Raw genomic sequence first — 14,571 nt, 5'->3', positions numbered from 1 at the left:
GGCAAATCAGGTATAAATTACTTAATTATGGTAATCAGTTGTTTCATTTCATCAGACTTTCTGCCACACCGTTTCGCGGAACGATACTTGAATTTTGAGCACCCGGCCAGGTTTTGCATTAGGCAACCGTTTCCGAAGATGTCTCCGAGAAATCTGCATTCTTCTTCTACAATTATATAACGATGAATCGTCAATTATCAAGTAGCCCCGGTATTATCAGATGCTATATGTATTCTTGTCGTATGATTGCCGGTTATTCATCGCGGCTTTAATAAGGATAAATCTGTTTGTGCCTGGTCTTGCAATATCTTCGACCGTTTTGGAGTTCTATTGAAAATAATCTTCCCGAGGCAAGCACACACCTGGACGTAATATTACCTAGAAAGCAATGAAACATCATTGCGCAATATAAAAGTCTCGGTATTTTTAATTCATCGTTTTATGAATATTTCTCATCTCCTCGCAGTCAATTTATCAAATGAACATATTGATTGCCAGAAGATTATGAAATCGTATATATTAATATTTTTCACGGTCCAATAAGTACGACACTTTTATTTTCATTCTTTGCGGTTTAATGGCAGAATTGAATTTATTTTTAAATGGAATGTGTCTCTCGATTGGATTCACAGAGCGAATTGTGACCAACTGTTCATTTCATTAAAAGATAGAACATGCAATCCGATTATTGTAATTCAATTTTGCGAAAGGTGTACAGGTATTTCAGACTCGAGACTCCCACGAAGTTTCGAATTAATCAGCATCCCGCGGAGAAGAAGCAGTGATTGGTTGATAATTTCATTAGAATTTTCACGAAAGTTCCACTTGTACAGTTGTTGTTGTTGGACAGGTAGAAGTTACATCGAAATTAAATACATTAAAAACTAGCTAGAATAAAAATTGTAAAACGAGGGGACGAAGCAGGTGTAACCTAACTCGATCTACACCCGGTGAAAAGAGTCTGTGAATAACAGGGAATAACATAGAAAAGTAGCATTAATTGCAGAGAATTGCAGAGGGTCCGGGAAGAGGATCAACTATCATCAAGACCAAGCCTGTTAGGACGCGTGTATTTATTTTTAATGGGGTAATTTTCTTTCCGAGGAGTCCCCTAAAGGAGGATCGAGGAAGAAGCCCTCGTTTCTTCGGAAAACCGTCGACAGGTGGAAGGGTGGGTGGTATGTATTTCCATGGAAATGGAAAAAGTTTCAGGTGGCCAGGCCAGAAACTTCGGCTTCGGTTAAAGAGCATCTGTGCGGGAGGAGACGGTCCGTAAGAGGGAGGAGTAAATTTGGAACGGCGTCATGGGGGACCGTGAAAGATTAACAGCTCGACCCCTTGACGGACAAATGGTGGCATACGGGCCACGTTGTAGTAAAATTAGAAGCTGCGTTCCGGCCAGCCAGGCCGGATTACAAGCCGAAGAGACAGACTATAATGGATGAAAACGAGAACTGCCTTGTTCAACAACGATCAATTACGCCTGCCCAAAGAGTGGGGGGGAATCCTTAGATCGTGGATTTTATTTTAATATTTTGGATATTTATTTTAACACATTACAGACCGGTGATTATTGCATAATTTTGAAAAATCTGTGGTACATGGCTAAACACTTTTTAATGGAGCCTTCGATTGCAATGTAAAAGAAAACTTCTAGACTTTCTTTTGGTACAGTGCAATCATTGAAAATCCTATCAATAGGCTTCCGGTAGGTAAAGTGTTAACAGACAACAAAATTTTTTACCTTGGTAAAGATGCCCACAAAATTTACAATCAGTTTGTTAGTTTTGCTCAAAAAAGTTGAGTGTGTGATGAACATCGGAGTACTCTGCTTTAGATAATGATTCGCAATCGGCTGAATGCGTCACGGAACGTTTACCGGAATCGCACGGTTGCCTGCTAATTTCCATGCAATGTTTCGATGCGAACATTAACGCCTAATTAACTTGTAAATTAACCTGCACTATAAGCGTTTTTCACATAACAATATTGCAGGTTGGAGCGGAAATGCCGTGGAATCGTGAATCTCGCACGCAATCGTGCTAATGTATTGAATGCAACTCTTCTATTCAGTTTGTGTAATTCATTGTAAATATCAAAGTACCCAGAAACTAATTATTTCTTCTGTTGAAGAACTGTTCTTCGTTGAGAATCAAATACAAATTGTGACTAATAAATTTCAAATTTGAATGTTACCGATTTCTATCGATACTAAAAATTGTGTAACTATTTGTTCAGCAACTTTTGTAAGCGCGTTCTGAATTTTCACGTTTGTCAGTTCTTTTTGTCGTCAGCAGCGAGCTCCAGGTAAAAATGGTCGTTGCAAAAGGAAAAAATATTTATCTATGAGAAACGGCGCTGTAACAGTTCGATAAATCGAACAGATGTCCGCGTGTTCGATTCCCTCGAAAATATTTCGTTCGTTCCCGAGGAATTTGCTTCCCCGTACGACGGGCGAAAATTGTTTTTCTGTCGGCGGGCCACCGAAATAATGGCAGTGACAAGTTGTTTCGTCCGTTGACGCGTCTTCCGATCGGAAATTGTGACAGTAACATTGATCGATAATTGCGCCGCTGATACGTCCTAGCACGATACACGTCGATCAACCGAGCAATGTTTGCATAGATACGGGAATCCACGGGAGTCGCTATCGACACGCGTTAAATTCTGATAATACGAACATCTTTGTCCGCCGAAATTGTCAACGGAACTCATTATTCTCGTTATTACCCCCCGTCATTGCACACAAACCATTCGCACAACTTCGAATAATTGTCCAATTTCTTACTCGAATAGTTCGCTTCGCGAAATAATGCCAAAATTACGTAACTATTTTTTCCTGGCATTATCAGCCAAGCGTAAATTTGTTATCGGAAGAACGAACGTAAAATTGACCATTGTATTTTATTTTTGACTTCTCAGGGACGAGTGATCGAATCTCTTGGAAAACTGAACTTAAATGAACAGATTTTATTTTTGCCTTACATAAAAACAAGACGAAACTAATGCAGTTGTCCAGGAACCACTCAATAACCACAGCTCAATGTTGATAGAGCGATCCAATACGGTTCTCCCTAGTAGAGACCTCCAGGAAAATTTTAATCAAAGCTCCACCGTGGTAAAAATCACTCTGGGAAGTCTAATCAAACTCTGACCCAAGTAAATAGAGATACTCTCGAAATGGGGTACGTCGTCGAAAGGCCAAGCAGAAGCTCTTAATTACCCACGAAACTCTGAAATCGAAGCCTGGAATGAAACACGTTTTGTACCCGCTCCAGCAAGCCAGCCTCTAAGACTCTCTCCGAAAACAATCTCAAAAACCGCACCAAAACATCGCGCACCGAAATAAACAAAAAAGATATCACCAGAACACAGAATCCTAAAAAGTCAGCGATGAAAGATCACTTATCGAGACACTTGTATAAAGCCCCAGGTGTACCAGGAGCAAAAAGGTGAACGGTATGAGGATCTAAACTATGATGGGAGTATTACGAGTCCATTTCTTTTTGGAGGGGGTTCAGAAGAATTCAAGTTGGTTATTTTCGATTTTTCGAAATGGGGATTGTGGGGAACGGCGGATGTGTTTATAGGGGAGACACCAAAGGACACTCTGGCACGGTGTCCGACGCGGAACTAAGGCCGAGGTGTAAACAGAGGCCCGGGGAACGAGTCCTGTCGCGAGTCCTGTTCCAAGGACACCGCCAGACCGCTGGGAGCGCAGCGGAGAACGATCCTCGTCGGTCGCGTGCCGGCTTACAACTGGCGCCGACTGTGCCCGAGGCTGTTGCTTATACTACGGGCCACAGGTGTGCGTACCTGCGTGCCACGCCACGTTACGATGTACACAGATTAGTATTTCACCGCCTTGCGCACGATTTAGACCCCCAGGCTCCGCAAAAAAATTGTTATCCTCACTTTAGTCCCCTGTCTTCTTGCATGGCCGAGTGAAATGCATACATTATTTTTTATTTCTGCTTGCTGTTCTTGGGGAATTAAAGATCGGCCACCAATTAAACATTGACTTCGGGAATTTTTTAAGGGAATTCTATAAAAGCTTCCGATATGCGGTTTCGATGTGTATTTCGGGTTATGTTCCAGCGATGTCTACGAATTTTTATACGAAGCTGCGATCAAAATTGTGCTCATCACAACCGATTAGGTAAATTGATAATGGAAACAGGAAATATCCAAATAGCTGCTATGATAGCTCAAGGTCTGGTTGACCGATTAACTCGAAACTTCGTGTGTACCTCCATTAAAGTAATCGCTATTTAATAGTAGCTCGTTAAAAAAATAAAATTACCTCCACTCGGGTCTACATCTTCCTGAACAACCGAAAATCTTTTCTATACTATTTTTTTAGCGACCAGCCGCTCCATCAGCGAAACAGAGATTTATGTTCAAGAACCGAGAAGCAAGTTCTCAGCAACGTGAATGAAAACACAAAAGCTGAAAACTGGTGCCCATTACGGAGACACAGCAGGGAGACATTTTTATGGTGGAAGTTTTCTTAACGAGACCATTCGTTACTTTCTTCATGACGAAGGGCGCAATACAGAAAAAGGGCTGCGACTTTCCCGCTGTATTCCACAGTCGAGAGAGTTCATCGCGAACCCGGAAGAACGCTCAAAGCAGAATTCACGATTTTTTACCATCGCTAGAGATTTACAACAAGTTACAATTTGGAGGTGTTGCGGTTCTGGTTTCTCTGGCACTGTCTGCGCGAAAATTCACGCAGAACAATGAATGCTCTGACGTCAACAACTTTTCCGCGGGGAGGTGTAGAACGTGCAATTTACGTCCCACACATCGGAACAGTTGACACAAATTGACTGGAGCCATAAACTTAAACGCACCAATGAAGATTGTAGCAATTCACGTTGATTGCCAGCGACATCTGTCGACGTGTTATTCAGGAATATTTAGGCGCGTTTAGCTAACCCCACCACTCCCACAATTTATTGGAAATATTATGCAACAGAATTCTCATTTATGTCTCAAACCTGTTTTCTGTATAACTCGGATTTATTATTTAAATTTTTATTTACTCTTGAATTGCTTGAACGTGATTTGTTTAACTGATTTGTTTTCCTTCTCCGAAGTTCCAGAAAATATAATTAATTTCGAATCGTTTCAATTGCGAAACCTGTCAGACCAAGAGGAAGAAATGTTAAATTCTGTAATTAACATTTCTCCGGCGAAAGTCGAACGTTTGTGAAAATGGGGGAATCGCAAAATAATTCTCCTTCTATTATTCATTGCTATGTTTATCAATAGAGGATCATCCCAATCGTGATAACTAGACTGCGGATTTTAAGCATTTATAACAAAAATGTGCACGTGCAATTTAAAGCAGCGCGGACATGTTAAAAAAAAATATTTAAGGACATCAATGTATTAATTTCAGCTTGATAGGAGAATTAAAAGAAGACTGCAATACCTTAAAGATCCGCAGTCTAGTGATAATAGTAGATAATGTTCAGTGTTCGATGGAGCAGACTGAAGTTGTCGTTTGTGGAAATTTGTTTAGATACCGCTCTCTTAATTGAAGGCGTGGTTTATCGTTAAAGGAGACCATAAAGTCATTATTCCCGGGGAATTCAATTTTCCGCAGCCGCTCTCGCAACAATTTTATTGTTGTTTAGCAGCAGACCGAGCTTCGGCAACAATAAGTTTAATTCAATTCTCCGTGCTCCAATTTCATTCGCGGCGAGGAAGATCGAATCATCATCGGTGACGTTTCCTGAGAAACAATAAGCGCTCGCTATCACCGCACTGCCAATTAAGAAACTGTTAATTAATTACGAAATCAATCACCACGCTATCGACTGAAATATTGCAAAAAGTATTACACATTTTTGGCCGGCTATTATTTCATTTCTCATTTCCACCATTGCATATGGGAAAACAATTTTAAATCAATCATTAATTCTCTAGTTAACAATCATTAATTGCTCAGCAATTACGGAAATGTATGCTAACATTCGTCCATTTAACTCTTCAATTGGAGCAGAATTTAAAATTTCAGGAGTTGACGGTCATGGTTCAATTAGGTTCAATTAAAATAAACTTAATTCCAGGTGCTCAGGTAGCCAATTACCGACTTTAGCGTCTCTTCAATGTCCCTCTGCACTAGTTTCTCTCTTCGTATGTGTGTTCAAATAAAAATTTCTAAAACTTTGTAAAATGTTAGAACTTGGCCATCCACAATTATTTTATTTTTAATCGATATTTGTGAGCTCCGAGAATTTAATTTAATTTTAATAGTGTTTGCAACAAAAAATCGCTATTTAGTCGCAGTCATACCAGCACATAGAACCGGTAAAATGGCTGCGGTCACGTGACCGGCCAATTAGACGGCGGTGCCAGTCGAGTGGCTGCAAATTACCCAGAAAATGATTTTCAAATTACGAGATTTGACGATCGAGAGCAAGAATGGACGACGCGGACGACTCCAGTCAATCATCGGGGATCGAATGTCAACGACTGCGGGCACCGGGGGCCATTTCCGCGGCCATGCTAGCTGGAAATCGATAGTCAGCGCCGTTTACAACAGGCTCGCATAACTACCCGAAATAACGAGACGTTACGGTCCTCGTAAATCCTGAACAAACGCTTTAAATTCAAACTTTCCCGTATATCTTGCGCACCACTAGTTCTGCGAACCGTCAAAGTCAGTTCACGAGTGACGAATGCCAACCCTAAATGCCACACTTCGTCTCCGCGACACCCCCGCCCCTCGCCATAAATTCTCATTCGCTAAAATTAGGGGAGACTCTGAAAATCCTTCGAAATATACTCCGTCTATTTTATATTTAATTGACTTGACCTATTTCCAAATGTTTTATTTCGTGATTTTCATGTTTTAGAACTTGCAATTTGCATAGCGATTGTAAAAAATTCATTCCGATAGTTTGAAAAATTGAGAATGTTTTTGAACAGTGGAAAGAATTTTGCAAGTGTTTTTGAAGTATAGTAAATGAAATCTAGCACTCGTGACCGCAATAAGAACGCAGTAGGCAATTGTTGCTATCTTTTGTTTACACAGTACTCGGAATAGATTTGTTTTACAATCCCGATAATACCTCGAACTTAGTATTATGTTTACAACGTGGCTCAATAACGATTTGCACTCTTTCGTATCTTTTCTTTTTGAAGTCGTAATCTCGACGCGGAACTCCGATAAAACCGTATCCACAGTGTGAAAACCAAACAGAAAAATGAAAATCGTCCCTGCGTGAAATTGATACCAGCGCGAAGAATGAGATTGCATCGCCCGTTGCGAATTGGCAAACTCGCGAGAATATAATTTTTATTGTGGTCCAAAACAGCGTAACTTTACCAAAAAATTTATAAACTCGCGACGAAATAGTTTTGCAAATTAATTGTAGATTGTATAATATGCATCCTGCTCACCGAGTGCACAATATTCATAATTTCGTTTCTGTTAACAAAATTGCACTTTACACCATTTTCGCAACGAACGTCGAAAATGTGAATTTGCATGTAAATCCGCGGTTTAATTGCAGAATTACGGCCGCGGTAAATTGATGTGCAAGCTTCAAATTATTTAGAAAATAACGTGCCGATGATTTCTGAGCACCGATGTATTTTGGGTGAAAAAGTATCGTGTACATTGTAATTAGTTCATGCCTGACAAAGCGTAATTACCACTCTCCACACGAAATTCGCATTGGCGACGTTAATACCGTTACGGGCAGCTTACGGCCGCTCGCGGAAATGCAACAGGCTATGTGATAGTGTGTTAACGTTGCAATTACACGTTGCCGGTAATACTGAAATAAATTCGTGTTCACGGATTCACCATTCTGTTCCAATGATCTAACAATCGTTTGTACAGGGTGTATAAGAAATAAGGTCATCCGTTCTACGGGTGAATCTACACCTCTGGATCGGTGGACATTTGTAAGAGGAACTCGCCGAAAAATTGTTTGTGGCAAAGAAAATTGATGTTGAAGTTTGTTTTTATAAATCAATACCTTCTGCTCATCGAGAAGAGAAAGAGTTTGAAAGGAGCCACATGTCGCAAACAAATAGTTATTGAGATGTAAGCTGTTAAAAAGTTGTTAAAATTTGACTGTGTATTTTATATACATTTTATGTATATGTATATCATACATTTTATAATACAAAATTAATATCCTTATAACAATGGATACAAGGTACTCTTCCATATTTTGCAACTTCAAATTTTTTATGATCCGAATGGGCAGGGAGACGATGACGTCGTACGGGCCTAGCGACGAATGTCCCTTTAAATTTCGTTTGTCGAGGCACGCACACGATTATGTTCCGTCTCATCGACATGGTCGGGTGGACTGTAGTCGTAAGCTTTTCACTCTCCACACAATCAAATTTTGCAAGGGACATGTGGCTTCTTTCAAAGTTTTTCTCCTCTCGATGAGTAGAAGGTATAAAGACAAGGTGTAAAAACAAACTTTAACAACAATTTTTTTCGTTGTGAACAATTTTGCGGCAAGTTTCCTTTACAAATGTCCTCTTTACACCCTGTACACACCGAAATATTTACTGTAAGGAGCATCACTGATTCCACACACTTTAAATCAGAACAACTTTTTTATGAATGGACCAAACGACTTCAATGTCTCTGTAAGGCTAGAAGAATTAGTTTAGTAAATGATGTGTAAAAAATATATTTAAAAAATGCATTTGGACGGAATTGTGAAAAAAAAATAGTAAAAATTGACTTTTACTACTTTTTTAGCTGGGCCAATAACGAAAATTCAAAAGATGTGTCTGGTCAACTGGTATAAAATATATACGCTCTGAAAATTTCATTGAAATTAGTTAATTGGTTTGCGAATTATAAACGATCAAAAATGGTAATTTGTAGTGTACCATAAAGTGGCAAGTTTTACCATTGTTGATCGTTTATAATTCGTAAACCAATTAACTAATTTCAATGAAATTTTCAGAGCGTATATATTTTATACCAGTTGACAAAACACATCTTTTAAATTTTCGTTATTAGCCCAGCTAAAAAAAGTAGTAAAAATCAATTTTTAGTATTATTCTCCTCAATTCCGACCAAATGCATTTTTCCACAATTATTTATTAGACATCATTTACTAAACTAATTCTCTCTTCTAGCCTTACAGAGAAATCGAAGTCGTTTGGTCCATTCACATAAAACTTATTCTGATTTAAAGTGTGTGGAATCAGTTGTGCTCCTTACTGTACATCAAATACAGATATTATTCGTGACATTCTTGCGAACAATTGAAAAAACATTTCGCGTGATAACCTAGATATCCGGGACACCCGGTAGATCAGTGCAAACAAACAGACGGCGAGGAAAATGGAAACAGAAATAAAATCTATCGTTGTACACACAACAGAAATAGAAACGGTGCGCGCCGGCACCGTGGAGCAAACACAAGGATAAACGATGGATATGAGCGTAGAAATTGGAATTAGAACGAGTCTCTCTCTCCGTCGTGATTGTTCGAAATAATGACAATCTTATCGAGTGTTCAGATGGGGACTTACGCGCCGCGAACATTTAGGCGTGGCGGACGTGTGTCCATACACGCTGCCGATATAATTTTCCATTAGCCGGACTGAATGCAGGCTTCGATTATGCTCGAAAATTAGGTCGTGAACGCAACGCTACCAGAAGAAGGATTTACTACGATGCACTCGGTGTGTCCAATCGCTGCCGCACTAACTGGGAATTGTGGGGACCATTATCTCCTCCGATTTTCTGATATCCCATTGTTAGTCACGGGTTAGCGGTCGAATTTCGCTTCGAATTTTTCAGAAACTGTCTCGCTTCCCCTGAAAGGTCGGAGTGAAAGCTCGGTATCGATCACGAAAGAGTTGGCGTGCCACGCGGTTGTTAAGGGTGTTTATCACCTACGTGCTCTTCAGGGTCGTCAGATTTGTGTCAAGAACTCCCTTCTTGCAGTGGGCGCGATATGCATGTATCGCGAGCCCGTAAAAGAAACTCATCGAACGTACGCGGAAGAATTTACGGCGGGCTGCGGACACGGATATTCTCGGCCCCGAAAATCACTGCGTTCGGTTCGCAGTCTGGTTTCTTCAAGGATGCACGGCGGCGAGGGTATCGTGACCTCGACTTTTCACCACGCAACCTTTCCCGAGGATCATTTCGCTCTCGCGATGGGTTCGTTTAATGGTTATGGTCGTACTCTTTCTAGGAGAAACTGCTTCGAAATGGAAAACAAATTAGAGAAACATGGTAGCTGGTAATTGCATAGCCGCGAAGTGAAACGGCAAGTCTTTGTACAGGGTATTCCAGAACAAAAAAGCAACCCCGTAGGACGCTGTCAAAACGTTTGAGGATGTTAGAATTGGTTTTGCGGTCGGGGTGGAACTTTTGTCCGGCGAGAGTTTCTCGTTAGTGAAGGTTCCAGGATTGATAGAGAGGAGAAAGTTCGCAGCCGTTACTCCCAAGAATAACCCGGCGGCCAGATGGTAACGACTTTTCGTCAGACGGTTGGTAAGCTGCACCGCAAGCGCGAGCTGCACATCGATTACATTAGCATTAAGGGTTGTAAGTGGATCGGATTTAATAAACCCTGCTGGGGGATATAATCTGAAACGGGTATTACGCGCTGCAGCTTACTTCCACGAGGTTACCACGTAAGGGTGCAGAGCATCGACGGGATTACTGCAGACCTGTTTATTAGGACCATTTACTGCCGAGCCCGTCAGTGTAATTCAACGCAAAGGGTGCGTTCAAATTGGACCGGTCTGGCCCGTATCGATTTCATCTCGATGCATTTTGCCCCTCATAATTGTGTATAATTTAATGAACAATTTCTGGACGTTATAAAATCTTTTTCTATAAATTTACCCCGAGAACTTCACTGAGAATAAAAAGAAACATTTATATACAGCCCTTTTTCACTTTCCTAATTACTCTAATTACTATCGTTCAGGCCGCAGAATTTCTTTTAATTGACTGACCAATTAAGAGAGAAAACCAGCCCCGAATTTGCAAGTTCTCAACCCCTCAAGACAAGTTTCGAGTTCAAGTGAGAAGCCGAGCGCTCCAGACGATACAAACTGTTTCCCACAGAGCCACTTAAAAAACTAATTAACGTAGCCCGGACTCACCTCTTGGTACGATCGACGTAATAACGACGCGAGTGGCGTCTAAGACGATGCCGACGTCTGTCGATGTACGGCAGACTAATCGCGTCTCTCGAATTCCGCCTCGAATCGCTCCGATCTCGATTATCCCGCGCGAGAGAGTTCCTCCTCGAGTCCGGCTTCAGATTTTGCTGCTCCTTCGACCTGACTATCATCCAGATGAAGAACAACAGGGCGATCATCGTCGTGTCTTCGATCATCGCCTCCCACCCACTCGGCCATCGATCGGGACATCGATCGCGCTCAACACTTCCGAACTCGAATTCTTTAATTGCACCCTCGGTCTCTCACTGAGCGATCTTTGCCATAGTTAACAATTACACTCACTCCGACAACGATTCCCCACATATTTTCTTCCAGAAATCAATGTTCCATCGCTAAAAACATTGTAGAACTTTTGTATAAGGTTGTGTATTGTGCTCAAGCAACAACGATGCTAAACCTCTCGCGTTACATCCGGATCACGATGCGCGAAGGCAGTAGTTTCAGTTACATAATTGCTACTCGATGGACGAGCATGAATAAAGGATCACATTGCATCAAACAATGGACAACCAGAGGTAAACAACAGCGCAACTTCACTCGACCAAATATGAAACAGCGTTGCATTCAATTCTGCACGGATAATCTAATAATTATGTGCATCAAGGGGATATTCGAAACTTATTCGGAACAACGATTCATGTTACAGAATTCCAAAGCGGAAACATTATCTGAGCAAACACGGTCAAACACGCGAAGAATTGTCCGCTGAATGATGGACACGTGTCCTCCGCAGTTTCCGCCGGTGTTCAATAAAAATGGAAGAATCTCTGCACACGGATACGCGTTTCCGGCTGTCGTCGTGTTCGAGAATAATAATGTTCGTGAGCACCGTTCAAAAGACTCTTGTCCTAAATCTCGCGGATAATGGATCGCCGTTCACGAGTTATCAAGCTCTGCTTCTTCTTCTCTGATAATACTCGGCATTAACCTAACATTTAAGTCCGTTCAGAGTACATTCAGATTCATCATAAAGTTGTCCAGGATATATTGCGACCAGGTTAGGTCACTAACCTTGAACATCTCGAGGATTTTGTTAGGACGAGTGCTAAGTGAAAGAACAATGGCTACGCCGCACAGTGGGCGAGAAACCGATCTTTTTGGACAAAAATCTGCCGACAACTAGGTTTTTCATCGATTCAATTGGAATTTTGTTTAAAATGTTCGTGAAGGACTATACTTTGATGACGTGCTGCGCGAAAATCGTTAACTGTCACAAGAAATCGAGAATCCTTATCTACAAAACTCAATAATTCCGATACTTCATCCGCCCATACCATAAATTTGCATGTCCCAGCTGAGTTGCCGAAACTACTCAACACTAAACCGTAAACCGCAAAATTTTAAACTGTAAATCTGGCCCTGAGAATTACCGATTGAATAGGTTTAGGGTTAAGAAGTGTCGGCAACTCAGCTGGGACATGTAAATTTATGGTATGGGCGGATGAAGATCGGAGAGTTATCGAGTTTTGTAGATAAGGATTCTTGATTTCTTGTGACAGTTAACGATTTTCGCGCAGCACGTCATCAAAGTATAGTCCTTAACGAACATTTAAAAAAAAATTCCAATTGAATCGATGAAAAACTGAGTTGTCGGTAGATTTTTGTCCAAAAAGATCGGTTTCTCGCCCACTGTGCGCCGGTCGCCAAAACGAGGAAGCTAATGACGTCAGTGGTGCACTCCCATTAGAGCAGAATATTCTCTGATAATACTGGGACTCTCTGGCATAAACCTAACCTTTAAGCAAGTTCAGAGTACATTCAGATTCATCATAAAGTTGTCCAGGATATATTGCGACCAGGTTAGGTCACTAACCTTGAACATCTCGAGGATTTTGTTAGGACGAGTGCTAAGTGAAAGAACAATGGCTACGCCGGTCGCCAAAACGAGGAAGCTAATGACGTCAGTGGTACACTCCCATTCGAACAGAATCTCGAATCTGGTAACAAGCCATCGGAGTCAGGTTCCTTGATAATGTCCGACACTCGAGATCGGGCTCCTCTCTCCTTTGAGAGGAGCGAGGTTCCGGTCGACGAGTCTCTTTTTATATTTCGAGAATTCCGCGGGCTTTGTCGCGAGCAGCCAGGAGAAAAATTAATCCCGGCGAGCGGAGTGCTTCACAAATATTAATACTCTCCCACGATCCCCGGGTCCCATCCCCAGGCTTCTTCGTGGTGTTCAACGATGGAATGACGTCAGGACAAGCCGCTCTACCGCTGCCGCCGCCTGCGATACTTCCAGTCAATATTTAGCGATCGAGTCACGGCTGTGCGGAATCGAACAAAGAGTACCCCGTCGGTGACGAGGTTAATTGCGCCTCGTCCCGCAAACAACGCAATTTAATCGAACGATCGTGACTGGGATTTCGCCGGGAGACAAAAGCCGAAGATCCCAGTCCAGAGAACCAACGGACGCTAATCGGCCTCCCGTTCCGATACGAAAGTCCACGCTTGATGGGAGAATTCGACTCTTGACTCTCGTCGCTACAGGACGCTCCGAAATGGGTGCTCCAAAAAATTTAATATTCAACCTCGACGAAATTCTAAAGAAATATTTGTCATCTGATCCCCGGATTGAGAGAACGTTTTCGTAAATTAGATAAGATGAAATTTTAAAAAACAACGGCCACATCCAATTGATAAAAGAACCGATAGAATGAAATTCTTTTTGACTAAGACTGTTCCGAAATATAGGGCCACAATTCCAAAAAAGTAAACAAATTGCGTTTTATTGAGATTAAACTAGCCAGTCGAGAATTAAATTCTGTTTTGATTATGCTATACAGAACGTTTCAGAACCGGTAAACAGTTTTTGTTTACAAGCGTTTGATTCGAATCGTGAGTGGGCGAGATGAAATGCCAGGTACGAGTGTATAAATCTACGATGAAGGTTGTCGGATCCGGAAACGCCCAATTTTATCAGGGACGCGGATCGATAACGAGTCAGTGAGCCGAGAAATCGCGTGGCCTCCCGATAACACGCCGCGCCGGGATCTTTTAGGCCAGAGACATTGTTCGACGTAGCGGCGGGATCCAGGTACTTGTTGAGTCGGCCGCGAGCCGGGAATTTCAATTTTCGTAATGGATTCCATCGATTCTGTCCGCCGTAACAGGTTCCATTGCGATTCCATTGAAAAATCCCGACGCTCTTCGCAGTTGCGCCACATCCCGGCACGGAAAATTAAAGCAGTTCACCCGCGTCTGCCAACCCCCCAATCATTAGACACAATACGGGACACGAAGGGGTTGTAAAATGTCACTGAAATACCATCGTGCATTATACAGGCCGTCTCACAACTCGCGGCTCTCGTATCGATCGATAAATAAATTTTTATCGCGCTTCCAGGAAAGTTATCGCGACGCTCGGAA

At 41.7% G+C, this 14,571-nt stretch overlaps 1 protein-coding gene across 23 annotated transcripts in view; it reads right to left on the bottom strand.

Annotated features, from left to right (window-relative positions):
- Nucleotides 1-14,571, bottom strand: part of Dnc (phosphodiesterase dunce) — a 393,758-nt gene that overhangs the window by 86,359 nt on the left and 292,828 nt on the right. Inside the window, exon 2 of one of the 23 annotated variants that reach the window (XM_076444514.1) lies at nt 11,125-11,537. The exons of 20 other annotated variants lie outside the window; for them this stretch is intronic. In XM_076444514.1, the coding sequence (XP_076300629.1) occupies nt 11,125-11,360 (236 nt within the window). In that variant the 5' untranslated portion in view covers nt 11,361-11,537. Of the gene's footprint in view, nt 1-3,269; nt 3,551-11,124; nt 12,524-14,571 lie in introns of those variants that run through there. 2 more of the 23 variants (XM_076444513.1, XM_076444515.1) reach the window with 2 other exon arrangements.

Source organism: Lasioglossum baleicum, chromosome 20 (genome assembly GCF_051020765.1).
Source record: "Lasioglossum baleicum chromosome 20, iyLasBale1, whole genome shotgun sequence".
In the NCBI taxonomy this organism is placed as follows: domain Eukaryota; kingdom Metazoa; phylum Arthropoda; class Insecta; order Hymenoptera; family Halictidae; genus Lasioglossum; species Lasioglossum baleicum.
This window is presented reverse-complemented; position numbering and strand designations above follow the sequence as displayed.